This window comes from Patagioenas fasciata, chromosome 19 (genome assembly GCF_037038585.1).
Source record: "Patagioenas fasciata isolate bPatFas1 chromosome 19, bPatFas1.hap1, whole genome shotgun sequence".
Lineage (NCBI taxonomy): Eukaryota > Metazoa > Chordata > Aves > Columbiformes > Columbidae > Patagioenas > Patagioenas fasciata.
In genome coordinates, this window is record NC_092538.1 from 2864313 (window position 1) to 2884993 (window position 20681).

A 20681-nucleotide genomic window follows, 5' to 3' on the forward strand; every position below is an offset into this window, starting at 1 on the left:
GGCTGTGCCAGCGTCCTCCCCTGCCCTCAGCGGGGACAGAGGGGTGCAGCCACGTGTTGCTGGCACCCACTGCCTGTGGCAACACGGACTGGGGACATCCCAGGCAGAGGCTGCAGCCCCCAGCATGGGATGAGGATGGGAAAGGGACACTGTCCGCAGGGTTGCTGGTTTCCCCTGCCAGGTTTCCAGCAGGATCACCCAGCACCAGCCCGAGGAAAGGCTCCAGCGGAGGGAGGCAGGCTGGGATTTTGCAGAGGGATCACTGGGAAAGACTGGGAGCTGTTGCCCTGTGCTCAGTGCAGTGTCCAGTCCCTGGTACCCAGCGTACGGTGCCCAATGTGTGACATGGTGCCAGTGCGTTTGTTCCCAGTATCCAATACCTGCTAACTGGTACCCGGTGCCCAGTGCTGCTAGTGGCAGTGACTAGTGCCCAGTACCTGCTGAGCCATGCCTGATACTGGTGCCAACCACCAGAATGTCACTCCCTGGTGCTGGGGCCGTTCTCTCTCACCTGCACCAATATGTGGTACTGGTGCCCTGTACCTGGTATCCAGTGCCAATGCCCTGTACCCAGAGCAGGTGTCCTGTTCCCAGTGCCCTGTACTAAGACCCTGATGCTGCTGCCTTGTATCCCTGCCCCATGCCATCTGTGTGTTTCCCGGTGCATGGTGGCGGTGTCCACTGCCAGATGCTGTTGCTGGCATCAGGTGCTGATGCTGGGTGTTGGTGCTGGTGCCTGGTGCTGATGCTGGTGCCTGGTGCTGATGCTGGTGCGCGGTGCTGATGCTGGTGCCGGGTGCCCCATGTGCCATCCCTGGTCCCAGTGCACGGTGCCGGTTCCCGCTGCCAGATGCTGATGCTGGTGCCAAGTGCTAAAACCAGTGCCAGGTGCTGGGTGCTGATGCCAGTGCTGGTGCATGGAGCTGATGACTCGTGTACAGTGCCTGGTCCCAGCGCACAGCGCCTGTGCCCGGTTCCTGGTGCCAGTGTCCAATGCTGATGCCAGTGCCGGATGCTGGTCCGGTGCCCGGTGCTGATACCGGTGTGTGGTGCCACTGCCCGGTGGTGATGGCAGTGCCGGGTGTTGATGCTGGTCGTGGTGCCCCGTGTACAGCGCTTGTTCCCGGTGCCGGATGCTGATGCCGGTGCTCGGTGTCGGTGGTGCCGAGAGGCCGCCCCCGCCCCGCCCGCCGCCCGCCCCGCCCCGGGCCGCCCCCGCCGGCTGCTATTTCTGCTAATCCCGGCCCGGGCCCGGCCGTGCCGCTCGGCAGCCGCCGCTCCCGGACGGCGCCCAGCGCCGCAGCCATGGTAAGGCCGGCGGCGGGGGGGGACCGGGCAGAGCCGGGCCCGGCTGCACCGCGCCAAGGGGCCGGGCCCGCTCCCGGTGCCCTCCGTGAAGGTGACGGTGCGGCGGGGGCGGAGCGGGCCGGGGCCGCCGGTGCCGCAGCGGGGCGGGGGGACGACGACACTTGCCTCGTCCTGGAGGGCAGCAGCAGGGCAGCGTCCCGGGAGCAGCCTGGGAGCAGATGGGGAGGTCACGCTGCTGATATCGGGGAGACCGCGGGGTCGCCTGCCCGCCGCTTCTCACCGTGGCACCGGGACGGGCACCTCCCGGCAAAGCGACACTGCCTTTGAGTGGCACCTGCGTGTCCCCGCGACCTGCGGCACCCCCGGGATGTCGCTGCGTGGGCAGGCGGTGCTCTGAGCAGAGCATCGGTCACCCAGCCGTGCCTTTGGCAGGTCCCCCGGGCTGCGGTCCCGGTGGCGCTGCCAGCCTGGCCGGGCCCTCCTGCGGGGACCGTCGCGCACGCCCGGAGCCCGGCTGCGCTTTGGAGCCGTCTCTGCAGTTACCTGCAGAGCCTCCGGGCTCGGTGAGAGCCTGTCCTGCGTCGCTTGTCCCGCCTCACCCTTCTTTGGTGGTGACAGTCCCCAGAAGCCACTCATCAGGGCCACGTCCCCACGGGGCACTCACCATACCCAGGGTGGGGATGGAGATGGAGGGTTGTGGCCACGATTTGCATGGCATCAGGGCCATGGGCACTGGGACAACCCCTCTTGATGGGGACCGTCGTGGCTGTCCTTCCCCAGCAGCTGCCGTGGGAAAGGGACCGGCACATTCCTCCGGAGAGGGACGCAGTGAAACCGGATAGGAGGGCGGCTGGCGGAGTGTGTCGCAACCAGCTCCGGCGAGCCCCTTCCCAAAAGGCTCCAAACCCCAGCTTTGGGGTCAGACAGAGCCAGGCTTGGAAACATCTGGGGGGGGGATGACAGCAACAGCTGGGCTGCTGTGGCTGTGGGGTGATTTGAGGCTGGAGGTGGGTGCAGACGCATCCAGAAGGACCCGTGAAGGTAGAGCTGGTGCTCTCTGACACTGGTGCCACATCCCTTTGTCCCCAATGTGGTCCACGGCTCACCCAGAGAAGTGAGAAGAGCAATTGTCCCCCTCGACTGCTGCTCCCCGCTCTTAGTGGGCTGCATCTTCTCACCCATCTCCATGAGCTGAGATGTCACCTTGTTTCCAGCCTGGACAGGCCCCACTGTCACTTGCCAGTTAGGAGGAGCCACTGCACGTGGTCCCATGCCAGGGTCCCTGTGCAGGTGCTTGTGGGTTCTTCAAACTGGAGGATTCCCTGCAAGGAAGGGGTGGGAGCTGCTGCAATGAGGAATGTTTTGAAAAAGCTCGCGTCCCATGTGCTCACTTGCCTGACGCTGACACCCTGCCCATGACATGCTGACCCATGCCACTGCTTCCATAGGGTGCCTGGCACCCTGCTCCTGCTCACGCTGTTGATGGACCAAGTTTCCCAACTGAGATGCTGCCGATGGAGTGGGAGGGGGGAGCTGGGTGTACAGAACTCCAATTCCAGCACACTGGTTGGAGCATCCCAGGCATCCGGAGGCAGGTCAGAACAAGCACAGCCCAGGTGCCAGTTGTGCTGGGCAGGAGCTGGGCTGGTCCCAGCAGAGCTGGGCTTTGCCAGGGGCCACCGTGCCATTGTTCCACGTGGAGTTTGTGCCTTTGGATCAGGGTGTTAGTGCTTGGGATGCTCAGCCATTGTGCACGCTGTGCCATGGGGGGCACATCTGGATGTCACTTTTGGGTGGGCTGGGGACACCTTGGCCAGCCTGACTGTCCCCTGGCTGTGGGGACAGCCCCTCACTCGAACATTTCCTTTCTTTCCCTGCAGAAACAGACTGGGAAAACACATCCTGTGGGAATGTGGTGCCGGGCAGAAAGGTGCTAACAGGCAGCCGGTGGCTTTCCCAGCTCAGGCTTTGCCCACTGCCTCCGTGCTCCCCTCTGCCACAGCCCCAGGCTGTCACCATGCGGGAACGGTTCAGTGGAGTGTGACATGTGGGGACAAGGCAATGCGTGTGTCACCTCACTGGAGCTGCGGGGCTGGTGACAGCCCCAGTGACGGCTCACGCGCAGACGGGCGTGTAATCCGCTTACAGGGGCACCGGCACTGCCCCAGGCAGTAAATCCCCCCCCCGCCCCGTTCCTGCCGGGAGCGCAGGGTGGGACAGTTAGGAAGTGTCGTTGGAGATCTGTGCTATGCTCAGTAGGGGGTTTTTGGGGGGTGAGGGGCACCGCTGGTGGGGTGCAGAGCCTGGCCAGGCTGCTGGTGTGGTGGGGGGTGCTGCAGCCTGCCGGGTGGGGAAAGGGGCTGCAAAGCCACTGGGAGGGGGCAGTGTCAGCCAAGGGACAAGTGACATCGCTCCCCTGGGTCTGGGCTGAGCAGGGCCACATGCCAGGGTGTCCTGCATTGGGTGGCTTCAGAGCTGTGTGGGGGAGATGTGGCACTGGGGTTAGGAGTGCGGCTGGGACCTGGGGGCGCGGGGGACCAGCACAGAAGCATCCAGGCCCTTCTCAGTGTCCAGCAGATTCACGGTTCATCACACCTGTCCCGGCACCAGCCGATGCTCAGGGGCTTTTTAGCGCTTTCCTAGTGAGCGCAGCCCTTCCACGGCTGAGCAAACCCGTCTCTGCACCTGAGCTGCTCTAATGCATCTCGATATGTGTCAAGGTGAATCACTGTCCTGGGTGACCCCAGCAGTGACAGCTCAGGTGGTCACTGCCACCTGCGGCTCCTCCTGGGGCACTGTTAACCCTTTGCCTGCCCAAGGATGAGTTGGGGAAACTGAGGCAGGGCTGCTGGAGCTCCTGCCAGGGATCCCTGTGGTGGACACCATCCCTGCTTCTCCCAGCCCAGGGCTGGGTCACAGAACCACAGAACCCCAGGCTGGTTGGGCTGCAGGAGCTCTGCAGATCCCCAGCCCAGCCCTGCTCACCCAGGGTCACAGAGCAGATCACACAGGTGGGTCCAGGCGGGTTTGAATGGCTCAGAGAAGGAGACTCCACACCCGCTCTGGGCAGCCTGGGCCAGGCTCTGGCACCTCCCAGCAAACAAGTTTCTGCTCATGTTCACATGGAGCCTCCTGTGTTTCAGTCTGTGCCCGTTGCCCCTCACCCTGGCGCTGGGCACCACTGAACAGAGTCTGGTCCATCCTCTGACACCCACCCTGAGCTATTGATCCCATTGATCAGATCCTCTCAGCTTCTCTTCTCCAGCTCAACAGCCCCAGCTCTCTCAGTGTCTCCTCATCACAAAGATGCTCCAGACCCCTCAGCGCCTCTGTGTCCCTCCACTGGAATCTCTCCAGTAATTCCTTGTCCTTCCTAAACTGGGGAGCCCAGGGTCTGTCCTGGCTGGACCCATCAAGCCCAGCTGGAGCAATGACTTGGAACTGTGTGGGGAAGCTTTAATTGTCAGGTGCAAAAATGTTGAGTTTTCAAAGAGGCTTCCACAGGAAACCCAGTTTTTCCTCTTGAAGAGGTTGTGGGATCCTGCCTGGCAGCTGTGCTGTGCTCCAGAGTGGGAAGCAGGAGAGGATCTGGTGCACACAGGGATGGAGGAGGTTATTGTCCTGGGATGGAGGAGTTTATTTTCCTGGATGGAGGAGGTTTTTGTTTGGGATGAAGGTGTTTTCCAGGGCTGAATGTCCTCCTGAGCTATAGCCAAGCTGTGTGCTCAGCCTGTGGGGGCTGGTGATGATGGTGATGGTCACGCAGCCCCCCAGGACCTGCCTTGCCACCTCCTTGGCCAACAGCACTTTGTCGGTTGCTGACACCGTCGGCAGCCAGGCAGGAGCTGGCCTGGGCTCTCCCCTCCTGTGCCCCCCGCTGGTCCTGCCCCCAGCACCCGCAGGGGCCGTTCCTGGCTGTTGGGTGCCGTGGGTGCCGCTGCCTGCCCAGGGTGGAGTTATGCTAATGCTGCTCCCCATCCCTCCCCGACCCTCAGTGCAGCTGGTGCTGCTCACCATCCTCTCCTGGCCACGAGTGCCGCCGGCTCTGCCATGGCCACCTGCCCGGAGCTGCAGCCTGGGCAAGAGGTATGGGGACAGTGTCCCTCCCTGGTGGGACAAGAGAGGGGGCAGATGGGGATGGGGGACCTGGAGCACCCCGGTGCTGCGGAAACGTGGCGCAGTTGATGATCCATCCCTGGGACAGCTGCTGCTGGGGGATGCACTTGGTGCAGAACCCCCTGAGGGTGCGGTGCAGCCCCCCCGTGCCGCAGCATCGGTGAGGCCATTGGTGTGTCTGGGGATGGGGGACAGGGGGGACCCCCGAAGGGCTGGAGCCCCATTGGATGGAGTAGCAGTGGGGCCGAGAGCACTTGGTAGTGGCGGCATCATGTCCCAGCCCTGTGTGCGCTGGTGGGGGCTGGTGCTGAGCCCCCCCAGGCCAAGGTCGGTGAGCAAGAGGATGGTCACACAGACACACCAAGTGCTGTCAGCCTGCTGGGGGAGAGGGAAGCGTGGGGGCCCTGCAGCCCCTGCTCCGGGGCACCTGCTGCCCCCTCAGCCTGGGACTGTGGCCCCCGGTGCTGGGGGCCGTGGGGGGGGCAGGGGGCAGGCATGTGAGCGCGCAGCCCCGGCAGCGCCGTGACCTTGTTTTCAGCTAATTCGGTGCATCTCGCCTTGCCGCCGGCATGGCTGTCCCCCCCGTGGGTGGAGCAGGGACACAGGACGGGAGAGGACACGTGTCCCCATGGAGGGCCCAGATCTGGGGGTTGCGCTGACCCTCGGGTTGGAGGGTGAAGGATCGGGGGCTCCCCCGGGCCTGGTGTGCCCCCCATTTGGGAGTATCCCTCCCCGTGGGGCTGGTGCAGGACGGCTCGGTGCCATGGGAGTCGATGCCGGACATGCCCTTGGAACGTGTCCTCTCCCGCCAGCGCTAGTAAACAGGATGTGGAGCCGTCCCTGTCCCTTGTCCCAGCCCCGCCACCCCCTGGGGCCACCATTGCAGGGGCCACCGCACCCGGCTCCCCCCGCCCTTGCACGGCTGCTGCCTGCACCAGCTCCGGGACGGGCAGAGCCAGGGCAAGGGGCTATTGGGGTCCCCGTGCACGTGAGGACACGGCCATGGGGTGGCTGTGTGGTTCGTAGCCCCCTTGCACAACAGGTTGTGCTGCCCCTTTGCACGTGGGGCTGGTGAGGGCTGTGAGTCGATCTGTCCCCTGCGACCGCAGGGACAGGAGCCCCTTGTGTCCTTGTCACCCCCTGGGAGTGGGCAGATGGGTCAGGGGACAGACAGACCCCTGCCCACCATCTGTCACCCCGGGTCTGGCCCCCCTGCCAGCTCTGCCACTGCTGCTGTTCATCTATCTTGGTGTCCCCTCCCCATCCTCCCAGCAGGCCATGGGGTGCGTGGGGGTCCTGCCTCCCCCAGAAGACCCCAAGGAGCAGCAGGGTGCCCAGGGGGAAGGTCCCTGTCCTTGTCCCCCAGAGTGCCAGGAGCCGGCTGCCATCCCTGCGCCACAAGCTGTAAGCACCCGCGGTGCATGGGACCACGGCTGTCCCCACTGCCACCCCCATAGCTGTCCCCATAGCTGTCCCCAGGGTGGTGGCTGGTCCCCTAGGGTGGCTGTGTGTCCCCTCTCCTCCCATCCCTGCCATCCTTGGGGTGCATGTGTCTGTCTGCTGCAGCTCAGGGGGCTCATGATGCTGAGTTGGGTGATGCCACCTCAGGCTGGCACTGCCACCATTAGTGTCACCACCTCCCTTGGTCCCTAGATAAAGCGTTTCCTGAAGGAGGACTCGGAGGAGGCTGAGCTGACCCAGCTCCTGCGGGATTGCCCACCAACCGACAGCCCCAGGATGGTGGAGACGCCAGAGGGCCGGCGGGAGCCCGGCCACCACCTTTCTGGTGTGGGCAGGGTTCCCCCCGACGAAGCCATCGACGAGAGGGACACCAGAATCTTCTCCCGCTCTCGGCCCTTGGATTTCCAGCAGCACATCACCGCCCCCCCGCCCCCCAGCCCCAACCGCCCGCGGAGCCCCTGGGGGCAGCTGGACCCCTACGACTCCTCCGAGGTGAAAACGCATCTGCAGGGATGGGAGAACATGGGCCAAGGGGCTGCAGGAGTGACTGTAGAGGATGCTCCCCCTGTCTGAACCCAAGGGGCTGGGGTGGACATGGCTGCATCCTGCAGTGCTCCAACTGTGGGGGATCTCCTGAGGTGCAAGGGAGAAGGGGGTGGCCTCTCAGGATGGGAGTGGGGTGGGATGGTGACATCCTCTGTCCCATGTCCCCTCTGCAGGATGACAAGGAGTATGTGGGCTTTGCCACACTGCCCAACCAGGTCCATCGCAAGTCGGTGAAGAAGGGCTTTGACTTCACCCTCATGGTGGCAGGTACGGGGGGTCCTGACCCTGCTCTGGATCCCAAAAACCATGGAGGGGGGGCTGTCCCAACTTCGCCAGGACATGGCCAGAGTCTTGTGTCCCCTGTTAACAGCTGACGTACTCATCCTTGTCCCTCTGTCCCAGGGGAATCCGGGCTGGGCAAGTCCACCCTGGTCAACAGCCTCTTCCTGACGGACATGTACAGGGACCGCAAGCTGCTCAACGCCGAAGGTGAGGGGGGACAGTCATAGGAATGGGGTGTCCTGTGTGTCCTGCGGGGCTGCAGAGCCCCACGCTACTCCCGAGAGTCTGCAGTCCCTCTCCCTGCCCAGCTGGGCTCCTCCGGGTCTCTGAAGCCACGTGTGACATGCTGGCAGCTGCGTGATGGCACTGGGGACTGCTCCAAGGCCACAGGGACCCCCCTGCTGCCTAGCACAGGGACCTCCCGCCGGGGCTTTGTCCCTGCAGGGAAAACAAGTCCTGGCTTGTGGGGATCAGCCGGAGCTGGGACAAATCCGGGAGGCTGGGGACAGTCAGGGTCTGGGGCACGGTGCCGGTTCAGCTGCAGGTGGTGTTTGAATTAAAATTGCCCAAACTTGCCCAAATCCTCAGGGGTTCGAGGCGGTTGTTTGATTTGTTTTGAGGCAATTGTTTGATTTGTTTCCGTTGCTCGGAGCAAAAGCCAAAATGCTTGCGGCCACACGCACACAGTACCATGGGAGCATCCTTGGTGACACAGGGATGCAGGGACATGGAGGTGCCTGGGGCCATGTGCAGCCCCAGAACTGTGGGGTCACACGTGGGGGTACAGGGAGCCAAAAATGTTCCCACAGACCCCTGTGCTGCCAGAGCTGGGCTGTCACGGGGAGTGGTGGTACAGCCACCGAGAGATGGGTGGATGCGGGGGTCATGGAATGGAGCATGATGCTGGACCCCAGTGCACATCGGGGCTGATCCTGCAAAGCCACCCCAGCCCCCAGGGTGGAGGGTGACACTCGGGAGCTGCAGCATCTCTCTGTGACACCCTCATTGTCTCTCACCTGGGGTGTCCCCCCCACCATTGACCTCTCTTCCGCCACCACAGAGCGCATCACACAGACGGTGGAGATCACCAAGCACGTGGTGGACATCGAGGAGAAGGGTGTCAAGCTGCGCCTGACCATCGTGGACACGCCGGGCTTTGGTGACGCTGTCGACAATACCGAGTGGTATGTCCCATGGGGGTGGGGGTCTCCCTGGGGCTGGGCAGCACCTCCATGGGTGGGATTCCCATGGGTCCTCAGGCTGCAATGCTGAGCCATGGGACCTGTTGAGCTGGGGCTCCAGGAAAAGCCCAGGGGTCCCACAGGGGACTGTGATGGTCACCACCCTGTCCCCGCAGCTGGAAGCCAGTTGCTGACTACATCGACCAGCAGTTCGAACAGTATTTCCGTGATGAAAGCGGCCTCAACCGCAAGAACATCCAGGACAACCGCGTCCACTGCTGCCTCTACTTCATCTCCCCCTTTGGTCACGGGTACGGGCAGCCCCTGCCTGCGCTGCTGAGAAGGGGTGCTGGGGAAGGGGCTCAGCGAGATGGTGCTCACTGGGCTCCCCCCACAGCCTCCGGCCCCTGGACGTGGAGTTCATGAGAGCCCTGCACCAGCGGGTGAACATCGTGCCGGTGCTGGCCAAGGCTGACACTCTGACGCCCTCCGAGGTGGAGCGCATGAAGAACAAGGTAAGGGGGCGAGTTATCCCAGGCTGGAGCCATCCCAGCAGGTCCCTGGGAACGGGAGTACCCTGGGGGATGGGGTCCCCATTTCGCTGGATCCTCTCTCCATCCCCTGCTTGGGCTTTGCCACAGAGAATCCTCCACGCTTGCAGCACTGTAGAGGACAGTGTTGCCCACGTGGCCACCAAGGACACATCTCTCTGGTGTTCAGCTGGGGGCTGGAAGGACCTGAAGGGGTGTCCACGACATCTAAGTTTTGGGGGACAGGCTTTTGTGGGTCCTTGGGGGACACTGGTGCCTTTCTGAGGGCCAGAGCCGTGCCCTCAGTGGGGCTGTCTGCCTCCAGATCCGGGAGGAGGTCGACCAGTACGGCATCCGCATCTACCAGTTCCCCGAGTGCGACTCAGATGAGGATGAGGAGTTCAAGCTGCAAGACCAGGCACTGAAGGTCGGTCTGGCCCCTCTAGTTCCATCCTTGGAGGAGCAGAGCTCCATGGCCAAGAGGACACGTCCTCCTGGGGTACCTTTAGGATTCTTTGGGGCCCCACAAGGTCTCCAGCAACCCCAGCATGGTGAGGTTGGCACATATTGCATTGCCCAGATGTGTCACCAAGACCTAGCAGGTGCCACCTGCAGCTTGTGGGGCTGGGGTGGAGAAACCCATGCTGCTGTCCCCTGTCCCACCTGGGGGTCTCCATGGCTGAGGCTCAGGGAGATCTTGGCAAATGGGGATGGATACAGCCCAGGAGATGCATGTGGAGGGACCACGTCAGCCAAGATCGAGCTCTGCCAGCCCCTGCTGTCCTCCCGCAGGAGAGCATCCCCTTCGCCATCATTGGCAGCAACACAATCGTGGAGGTCAAAGGCCGGCGCGTCCGTGGGCGCCTCTACCCCTGGGGCATCGTGGAAGGTAACGCTGGGCTGTGCCCATGGGGTCCTTTTGGGGACATCATAGAATCATTTTGGTTTGAAGAGACCCTCAAGATCATTGAGTCCAACCGTTAACCCAACACTGACACTAAACCATGTCGCTAAGAACTTCATCTATGTGTCCCCCAAACCCCTCCAGGGATGGTGACTCTATCACTGCCCTGGGCAGCCTGTTCCAATGCCCAACATGGCCCGTGGTGGCACAGGGGGACACAGGGGGCTGGTTGTGGCCCCCTGACCTCGGGTTCCCCCTGCAGTGGAGAACCCGTCCCACTGTGACTTTGTGAAGCTGCGGACGATGCTGGTGAGGACCCATATGCAGGACCTGAAGGACGTGACGCGGGAAACCCACTACGAGAACTACCGCACGCAGTGCATCCAGAGCATGACCCGCATGGTGGTGAAGGAGAGGAACCGCAAGTACGGGGCCTGGAGCAGGGTGCCAGCTTGCAGGGGGCCTGGAGGGACTTCTCCTCTCTTTGGGGTGACCTTGGCCCATTGCAAGTGGTGATCTTGGGGGACTGGGGTTGTGTGTGGGTCCATGCTGGGCATTGTGGTGGGCTGGATGAGGAAGAATTGGTGATGTGGGGGATGCCCCAGGGTGGTGGGGGGTTCTTCTTGTGCCATTGGACTGGGACTGGTTGGCGGGGGGGATGCTCCAGCAGCAAGGGAGACCCTGCATCCCCCCAGAGCTGGATTTGGGGGATGCTCCAGCAATGTTGTGGACCCTGCAGCTCCCTGGGGGCAGCTCAGGCAAGGATGCTCCAGCAGCATGGGGGACCCCGCATCCCCCTGGGTGAGAGTGTCTTGGGGGATGCTCCAGCAGCGAGACAGACCCCGTACTGTGCAGGACAGGTGAGGTGGGATGCTCCAGTGGTGAGGGGGACCATGCAGGCTCTGAGGCCGGAGCAGGACCCAGAAAACAGCTGGTCCCAGAGCTGTGCTGTCGGTGCTGGGCAGATTCATGGCACCTGCATCCCACCTCAAGATACTGGGGGGAATCCCCCCATAGCAGGGTCCCTGTGGGGCTGTGCAGGCCCCGTCGGGGCGCTGAAGCGAGCGGAGGCTCTGTGGGTCAGGGGGGGCTGAAGCAGCAGTGCTGGTGGTGGGGATGGCTTTAGGTGCCTCTAAACTGGTCTCTCCATACGTGCTGCCAGAGAAGGCGACACCCTGCCACGCTGAGGCTGTGCTGCAGCGACTGCTCCACCGACTGAGCCGGGATCAGGCCAGGACCACCTTGGGCCCCTCTGCCCTCCTCCCCCTCCCACTGCCCTCCTGGCCCCTACATAAAGTACTTGTTGGCACCCAATGCTGTCTTGGTCCTTCTGTGCCCATGCAGGGGCCAGGCAACTGCTCCTGGGGAGAACTGGCCCTGTGACCACCCATACAAGTCACCCTTGGGTGCCAGTACCAGCACCCTGGCTCACCCAGGCAAAGGGGGATGGGGGGATGTGTCCCTGGGTGGTGGCACCCAGAGTTTCCCAGCACAAGGGCAGGGCTGCAGGGTGGGCACCCCCATTGTCCTGCCCTCCCAGGGGGATGCGGTTTTGGGGCGCAGGAGGCAGCGGAAGGAAGGTTTTCCCAGGCTGTTGAAGCCACTTGCCCTGTGCCCAGTGCCTGAAGCCTTGTCTTGCTGCCAGCTTCCCCTGGGTCCCTCTGGGCGAGGAGCCGTGACAAGGGGCAGTGACTTCCAAAGCAGCTCAAAATGCAGCCAAAACCCTTAACACGCTGACACAGCCCCGGGCATGACCGGGACCCCCCAGGTCTCAGCTCGCATGTGCAACACCCGCCGTGTCCTTCACCCTTGGCATGTGGAGGGGATGCACTGGCGGTGGCACACGGCGTCACATGTGACGCTTGCCAGTCGTGACAGTGGTGTCCCAGCCACGTGGCAGCGTGTGGGATCCACAGGGACCCAGCTGGGAGAGCTGGTCCCTCCCCATTGTGGGTGGCATGGGACAAGCCATTGATTTTGCTCGCTGTGGTTCTGCGCGGTGGAGTGTCCCCGGGGCACACCTGCAGCTCCCTCCAGCAAGGATGGGCTTGAGTGGGAGCTGATGCTTGCGGGGAAAAAGGGACATGACCAGGCAGTGGGGTGCTCGGGGACCCCATCCTGCCACAGGGCTGGGGATGTGGGAGAGGAAGGAGGTGCTGAGTTTATGATGTTTGAAAGCAGCAGAGAAAATGCTGGGTGAAGAGAGCCCAAGCCCAGACTGAAGCACCCAGGCGGGCTCTGTGCCCGGGGGGTCCCTGACACCCCTGCTGTGCTGGTGCCTCCCTGGGTCTCCCCAAACTGGTTTGCAGCAGATCAGAGATGCTGAGGTTTGGGAAGGAACCTGGAGGTGTCCTTGTTCCCTCCCGCCAGGAAAAGGGCCTGCCCAAGGGGGTGCAGGGTCTGTGCAGGTGGGTATCTGCAAGGTTTGGGCTGTCCAGGGCTGCAGCACCATTGGGGAGTGTCCCCCGGGGTGTCACAGGGGCTGGCAGGGCTCTAGCAGGGTCCTCACCTCCTCTCTCTGCCCGCAGCAAGCTGACGCGAGAAAGTGGGACCGATTTCCCCATCCCTGTCATCTCCCCAGTGCCAGACGCGGAGACAGAGAAACTGATACGGGAGAAGGACGAGGAGGTGAGTGTGGGGGTGGGCTGAGCCCCCCCGAGCACCCCCTTCCCCATGTCCCAAGCCCCAGCGATGGCCCAGCCGCAAGGGACCACCCTTCCTGGAACATCCCAGCAGCTGCCAGCCATGGTGGGGGGTGCTGGAGGGAAGTCAGAGGTTCCCTTCCCAACCCACAGCACTCGAGGATCCCAATTTGCTTGGGATGCTCAACCCCACTATGGTTTGCAAGGGGGCTGGGGGGTGCCAGCCCCCGCCACGCTCCCTGCTCTGCTCCCCTCCAGCTGCGGCGGATGCAGGAGATGCTGCAGAAGATCCAGAAGCAGATGAAGGACTCGCACTAGCCCCCTCCTCCTCCTCCTCCTCCTCCTGTTCCTTGCCACCCCCCCAGATCAGAAATGTTTACATCGCACTCCATCCTGCCCCGGTACCAACGCCGCACCCGCCACCCTGCGCTGCTGCGGTATCGCCTTCGCCAAGCGGCCAGCGCCCAGCCCGCGGGGACAGCGAGGGGACAGGCCACCCAGGGGGACAGGCCCCTTGTCTCGGCCAGATGCTGCCCCAGCCACCCCCGGTGGGCTGGGGACAGCTCTGTCCCCCAAGCTTTGGCTTTCTCTGTGCCCCCTGCCGCTCGGGGCAGGGCCACTGGCCAGCCTCCTCGCCAGTCGTGTCCCTTGTCCCCGTGTCACCTCGGGCTGCCTGCTTTCCACTGTTACGCTCAGCTTGGCCCTGGCTTAAGTGGGGGAGCGATCCCAGCCCCTCCATCTGCCCTGCTGCTGGGGACAGAGTTGCTCCCCCCCAGGCCTTGGCTGGCACAGGGGGACAGTCCCTGGAGAAAGCCCCTTGAAGCCCAAATCAGAGGTTGGCTCCCCAGCCTGGCCCCCGGAACGCTGGCCCTGCAAAGCAATAACAACCATCACGTGCCCGCGGCGCTGCCCGGCCTGCGGTGACAGCATCGTCCCTCGCTGGTGTGTCAGCCTCTGGTGTCACTCGCTTGTCTGTGCTGTCCCTGTGTGTCCCCAGGATGTCCCCACTGCGCCCTAACACAGCAGCACTGTGTGTCCCTATGTGTCCCACAAGGATGTCCCCAGCCGTGTTGCTTCCTAGCAAAGCACTGCTGTGTGTCCCCATGTCCCCCAGGGATGTCCCCATCTGTATGGCAGTCCCACAATGTACTATTTTGCATCCCTGTGTCCCCCCAGGATGTCCCCATCCGTGTTGCTGCCCTGCAGAACACTGTGCCGTGTCCCCCGCAGGGGTGTCCCTGGCTATGGGGAGAGATGATGGGACAGCAAAGCTGCAGGGTGGAGGCAGAACTGGGAGCAATGGGATCACTGGGAGCTCCCTAGCGCGGGGACGTGTCCCCTCCCTATCAGAGCCACCTGAGCCGTGGTCCCCGGGGGGGTCACCCCTGAGCGAAGGGGTTTGCACACCAAGGGCTCTGCTGACGGGGGCTGTACTGGGGGTGGGTGCTGCAGGGTGCTGGAGCAGCGTCCGCGTGCGTCACCCATGTCCCCGTGCCAGCCAGAGTGTCCCTTGGCCCCCGCGGGCAGGGACCCCCCTGACACGGCAGGGCCCTGCAGGGTGTATTAGCGCTTTCCTTTTTTTAACGTTGCTATTTTCTTACAGAAGTACCTCCCTTTGCATGACGGTCAGAGAGGCATTTATTCAGGGAGAAGCAGAGTATAGGTTTATACATTCTTACAGAGCTAGTGGAAATATTTTTAATCCCTCCACAACCATTCTCAATAAACACGGCTGACCCGGCTTGACTGCAACCCCGAGTGGCTTCCGTGCGGGCAGGGGCTGACAGTGACCGCTCAGCGGCTTCTGGCTCCTATTTCCTGGAAAAAGGCTTAAAATGGATGTTGGGGGGGGTTCTGCTGCACCCACAGGGGCACCCAGCTTGGAGGGGGGTGGGAGAGCCCTGTGGGACCCCACCTGGGGGCTGAGGCAGCAGCCAAGGGTGAGGGTCCCCCCATGCACTGCCCTGGGGTCCCGCTGGTGTGAGGACCGAGATGGGACCTGGGGGAGCAGAGCAGGGATCCTGGGCTGGGGATGCGATTGCTCTTCATGAGTTGCCCCCCAACATCCTTGTGCCCCCCCCATGATGTGGTGAGCCCTGCTGGGATACACCGTGGGCGCTTGCTATGGCTGGTCCCCCACCATGAGCACCAATGCCCAGTTATCCCAGTTTGGCTTCACCAGGAGCTGGTGGGGTGGTGCTGGGATCCATGGACTGTGTTTCTACCTGCCCTCCAGTGGGCGTCATCCATCTGCACCCTGCTATTTCTCCCTGCACCCCACTATCCCATCCTGTACCCCACTATCCTGCCCCTTCACCCTGCAAGCCCCCTCCCAAGCCCCCTGCACCCCAATGTCTTCCAAATGGTGCTGGTGGATGGATCCAGCTCAGCACGGGGTGGGGTGCCTGACTACTCTTCCTGGGCCCTCCCCAAATCCTGCTGTGAACCAGCAGGTGCCAGTACAGCCCAGCACCGCTGTGCCTGCCCAGAGGTGGCAGCCAGTGGGGGGTTGCCCAGGAGTGGGTGCTGGCAGTTTGGGGGAGCACCTGCCTGGGCCCAGCCCAGGGCAGCGTGTTGGGGCGATCCTGGGTCTCCACACCGTGACACCCAGCAGCAGCCACTACGTGTGTGTCACAGGGCTGTGCTTGTCCCCCTGTCCCCTGCACAGCTGGGGACACACACACACATCCCCAGGCACCTCAGAGCCCCCAACACCCCCTCCCACGGGCATCCCCACCCTGATGCCTTCATTACCCTGAACATCCTCACCTGCACCCCTCTGCTCCTGGACACCAATTTAAGCCCAGCAGCCCCAGTGCTGGGATATGTTGTGCTCAGCCCTGTTCTCTGTGCCCACTGTGGGGGTTTCTTGCTTTACCCGCCCCCACTCAGGTGTTTTATTTCCCCCTGATGGGTACTGGATGTGTTGTGGGATCTGCTGTTGCCATGGTTCGCCCTTTGCTGTCTGGGGTGGGGGTGCTGGTACTACCCGCAGCCCCAGCTCATTTGCTGTGCTGAGCACTCCCCAGGTAGGAAGCCTGTGTGTTGGGGGGGTGAGGACTGGCAAACCAGCCTTGCCCCCACCCCCGGGGCACCCATTCTGCTCACTTCTCTGTGCACTGTAGGTTCTCCCCATCCCTCTTCCCCTCTGCATCCTCTTTCCAGTTCCTCTGATCCCAAATATCACAGCTTCTGTGCTTCCCCCTGCTGGTACTCACATCCCCCACCCCCAGATTCTTTCCTGGGTCTCTCCCATTCCTCTTTAATCCCCCAAACCCCTCCAGCTCTGTTTCCCTCTGCAGGACTTTGCTCCTGCCACCTGCTCGATCACCTCTGTACCCACCAGCTTGGCTCTGGTCCCTGCATGCTCACTCCCACCCTGTGTGACACCCCCTGCACCGTCCCATCCCTTTCCCCCTCCCCATATACACCTGGATCCTCTCTGGACCCATCTCCAAGACCCTCCCTGGGTTTCTGTGCCCCCTGCTTTGCTCCAAGCTCCTTTGGGGCCACCCAGGGCCCTCTGTCCCTTCCTCTGCTCCCTGTGCAGCAGAGTGGCCTGCGAGAGCTCGGGCAGGATGTGCTCCCCATGTCCCCCATGGATGGGACCCTGCTCCACGGTCTCACAGCGAAGAGAGCCTGGAAAGAGGCTTTGCTGTCATCTGCTCTGGGTCGCCCATGGCGTGGCTGGGCTGGGACAAGCACCAGCCGCCTCCTTCCCCAGGGGAGCTGGAGCTGGTCACATCGTTGTGCAGGTTTTGGCAGTCGTTCTCCTTGCTGGTGTTCTCCAGATGACCTGAATCCCAGAGCACAAAATCTTTCCCATTGATATTTGTCCCAAATAGGCACGGGTGTCAGAGCCAGCGAGCTCCGGAGTGAGCGCTGTGCTGTCCCCGTGCTGTCCTTTGTCCCTGCGTGAGCGGTGAAAGCCTGGCAGCTGTGTGGGGGTGTTATTTTTCTCTGCTAAAGTGGCTGAAGCATTTCAAAGGGTTTCGCCAGGTGTGCTTGGCAGAGAGCTAAAGCCAGGCACCTTTCCCTGGTCTCTGCATCACCCAAGACACTTCAGTTTTGCTTTTCCACCAAGCCGAGTGGCGCGGTCGATGCGCTGGAGGGAAGGGGTGACATCCAGAGGGACCAGGACGGGCTGGGGGGTCCGTGTGAACCTCATGAAATTCAAGCAGGCCAAGTGCAAGGTCCTGCACCTGGGTCAGGGCAACCCCAGTACCAGCACAGACTGGGAGAGGGATGGATGGAGGGATGGATGGATGGAGGGATGGATGGATGGATGGATGGATAGCAACCCTGTGGAGAAGGGCTGGTGGGTGACAAAAGGGACATAAGCCGGCAATGTGCACTTGCAGCCCAGAAAGCCAAGTGTCTCCTGGGCCACATCACCAGCAGGTGGACGGAGGGGATGCTCCCCCTCTGCTCTGCTCTCCTGGGGCCCCCCAGAGAACCGAGTCCAGCTCTGGGTTGTCCAGCACAAGACAGACATGGACCCCAGGGGCTCTGTCCCTCTGTCACCAGTGCTGCCTCAGTCCCACCCTGCTCCCTCCAGCATTTTAGAACGATGCTAAAACCCAACCTGTGGCTGGCGATGCCAACCCAGGCGATGTGTGGGTCAAAAATCATCATCACATATATTAACCCTCCTAAAACCAGCATGGAAATGGCAGATGTTTGTGCCTCCTTGTGTGGAAGCAGCTCTGGCTGCCTCGTCCTGCATCCCACCCTTGCAGCTCCAGGACAGACCCCACACTGGTGGCCCTGCCTGCATCTCCCATGCCAGAACAGCCAAAGGAGCCCCTTGTTTTGGCCTCCCCCCCAGGCTGAGTTAGCCTGGTTCCCTTTCTCTGTGAAGGATAAAACCCAGTGCTGAGGCTCCAGTGTCAGTCCCAGCCTGCACCTACCCTTCGTTGCATTGCATTTCATTTCATGTGATTTTGAAAACAAAAAGAACCTCCAACCCACTCAATCTCAGCCCTCCCAGGGCAGAGATATTTCCGCGTGGTGAACGCTCCCGTGCAAATTCTCCCGTGTCCTATTTTAGGTTTCTCGCCGGCACCGGCTGCAGACAACTGCGCTGGAGCTCCTGTCAAGCCTTTGGCAGTGGTTGTTGTGGAAGGAATAAGGGTTTCTCAGGGCAGAAGAGGAAATCTCTCCTTTCCTTCCCTGGGCTGTGTCACCCCCCACTTGCCACCTAAAGAAACCCCAATGGCATCAGCCATTTCCCTCCCCTGCATTATCCTTTATATTATTAATATTCCTGTATTAGAGAGCACCGTGCAACCTTTCTTTTTCCAGCATTTGGAGACACGTGTGCTCCCCCAGGCAGTGGTGGAGTCACCATCCCTGGAGGGGTTGGACAAACACGGAGATGAGGTTCTCAGGGACACGGCTTAGTGCCAGGTTTGGGTTGGACTCGATGATCTTGAGGGTCTCTTCCAACCAAAATAATTAGATGATTTTATGATCTCCATCTTGGGGACCCTCTGCATGGCTCTACTGCCCCATGGCCCCCATGGGGTGGGGACAGTGCCCTACTGTGCCCCATGCAGCTCCCCTGCCTGGTGCAGGCAGGTTGTCCCAGGCAGGACTGTCCTGTCTGGCCCAGGGCTCACTTTGGCAGAGGGATGCTCCGGACTCTGCTGCTGCCTTCCTGGTTGGTTGTCTTTTGTTTTTTCTTACTCTAGAAACCCAGGCATTGCCTCTGGTGTCTTCCCACTCGCTCTTGTACCTTTTCGCCGCTTGTCACATCCATTTTGACGGCCGCCTCTCCCGGGCCAGGCTAAGACAGCGGCAGTCAGTCCGATTGCACCCGGTGTTGTCTCCCGGGCAGGAGCTCGCTGGTGCGGTGACGTCTTCTCCTCGCAGACGTGGTGAGGAGTTGGGATGCTGTGTCTGAACACATTCAGTGAATGCTCATGATAAAGCAATTGGCCTTTGTATCTTCTGCTCACAACTTAATGGTTTCAGTAGACCTGAAATTCCTATGTTGCTGCGTGTCGTTGCTCTTCCCTCCTTTCAAGACAGCTAAAGCATCTCAGTGTTCCCTTGCATCTGGCAAACAGGCCACAGAGCAGATTCTCCAAAAACTGAGATGGAAAATGGAGTCCAGCTTTACCAGAGAGAAGTCTTCAACACGTTTTGTGGCTTCTCTGTTCCCCACAGTCCCAGTGCAAAGACCAGACCAAGAGCCTGAAACAACTGGCACCAGGGGAGGCTTTAGATGGGATTAGGGAACAATTTCTTCCCAAAAGGGCATTGGAACAGGCTGCCCAGGGCAGTGCTGGAGTCACCATCCCTGGAGGGTTGGACAGACGGAGATGAGGTTCTCAGAGATATGGGGCAGTGCCAGGGGTGGATTATGGTTGGGCTCCATGATCTGGAGGGTCTTTTCCAACCAAAATGATTAATGAGTTTTTACAGTTTATCGCAAAAGATGGGAACCCCCAGTTCCAACTCTGCTCTTTACCAAATACCTTTTAGAGGCTGAAGAGGAAGGAGACGCACCACCTCAGCCTATGGAGGGTCTTCCCCAAAGCTTCCCAGTGCTTTGGCTTCAAAGTTCGCTGGCACTTGCCTAGCGACAGCTTGATCCAGTTTGGTGTTATATTTTAAAATCATTAATTTATACCTAGTTCCTTTTGTTGCCATTTCAGGATCTATAGGCATGCCTGAGATTTGCATGCCTTGGACTACTGAATGTATTAACCGCATAAAGCATGGGACCATACATGACACAAACAGTAAACCCAGAAATGCACACACTATCATGAACCCCATTTTCTTCCACCAGGCTACAAATTCAAGACCAATATCCATGAGGTGGACCTGGCCATCAAGTGGGAGGAATAGAGGTATTTGATGAATTTACCCGCAACACCAGCTTACAAGGGGTTTGTCCAACGTATTCAGTCATTTGAGACCCCCCACATATCCAGCATGAGGTGACATTTAATTCCTGGCCTATCTTCCTATAAGATCTATAAACATGTTTTTCCCTCCTGTTGGTAATTGTAATCCCTTGTCTTTTGCCTTATTTCTTCACCCCAATCACTGCTTTTCTGTACCAATTTCTCTTTCTCTTGCCTTCTTTTGAATTCCTGAGTGGCACTCCTCATTAACTCCTCCTTATACTGATCTTGCACTCCCCCTCCATCTGAATAGCCCCACACACCAGCTTGTCTAAAACAGATATTCTGTTCTCCCCTAGGGCAGGAGACAAAGCCTACACCGAGTCCACCTTTCCCTGGGTTAGTTGTTACCCATAATTTCTGCCCTTGGATTTCACACTTCTCCAATTCTGTTCTATCATAACATCCAGAATTAATATGAGCGTGATAATTTAGAACATATTGGGTTAGTCTTCCTATTCTCACACGCTCGTGGCACTTGGTACAGGGATTGGCCAGGCTAAGTTGGGAACAATAAGTCACCACTCCTGGCAAGAGGATCAGGTCCAGGTTTCCACACCCTCTGCCTCTCTGGCCGACCAGGCTGCAGCCGGCAGCCGAGTTCGTCATCTTCTCGGCAGCAAGGGCAGTGTCCCCGCCTTTCCTATTTTTGCCTTTAGCATGGCGACTTTTGTCGTTTCCCACCTCTTGGCCTTCACTTCCCAGGAACAACAGGAGCAACACGGAATTTGGTTTCTCTTTCTACGCTCTATTCTTCTCATCACTGGTGGACTCTCTAAATTCCCATTCACCTC

At 60.9% G+C, this 20681-nt stretch overlaps 1 protein-coding gene across 5 annotated transcripts; it reads left to right on the forward strand.

Moving 5' to 3' along the window:
* The first annotated feature begins 1227 nt into the window (after positions 1 to 1227).
* Positions 1228 to 14641, forward strand: SEPTIN4 (septin 4). Of its 5 annotated transcripts, none has more exons than XM_065853014.2 (12): positions 1228 to 1308; positions 7078 to 7377; positions 7605 to 7698; positions 7834 to 7920; positions 8774 to 8897; positions 9071 to 9205; positions 9292 to 9409; positions 9750 to 9851; positions 10217 to 10313; positions 10591 to 10753; positions 12857 to 12956; positions 13229 to 14640. In XM_065853014.2, exons 1-12 carry the CDS (start codon positions 1306 to 1308, stop codon positions 13286 to 13288), a joined length of 1383 nt encoding a protein of 460 aa, XP_065709086.1. In that variant the 5' UTR covers positions 1228 to 1305; the 3' UTR covers positions 13289 to 14640. The 5 variants fall into 5 exon arrangements, with proteins under 5 accessions (XP_065709086.1, XP_065709085.1, XP_071673064.1 ...); XM_065853013.2 differs by lacking the exon at positions 1228 to 1308 and adding an exon at positions 5302 to 5394 and having other exon boundaries at positions 13229 to 14641; XM_065853017.2 differs by lacking the exon at positions 1228 to 1308 and adding an exon at positions 6395 to 6828 and having other exon boundaries at positions 13229 to 14641.
* Positions 14642 to 20681: the final 6040 nt, after the last annotated feature.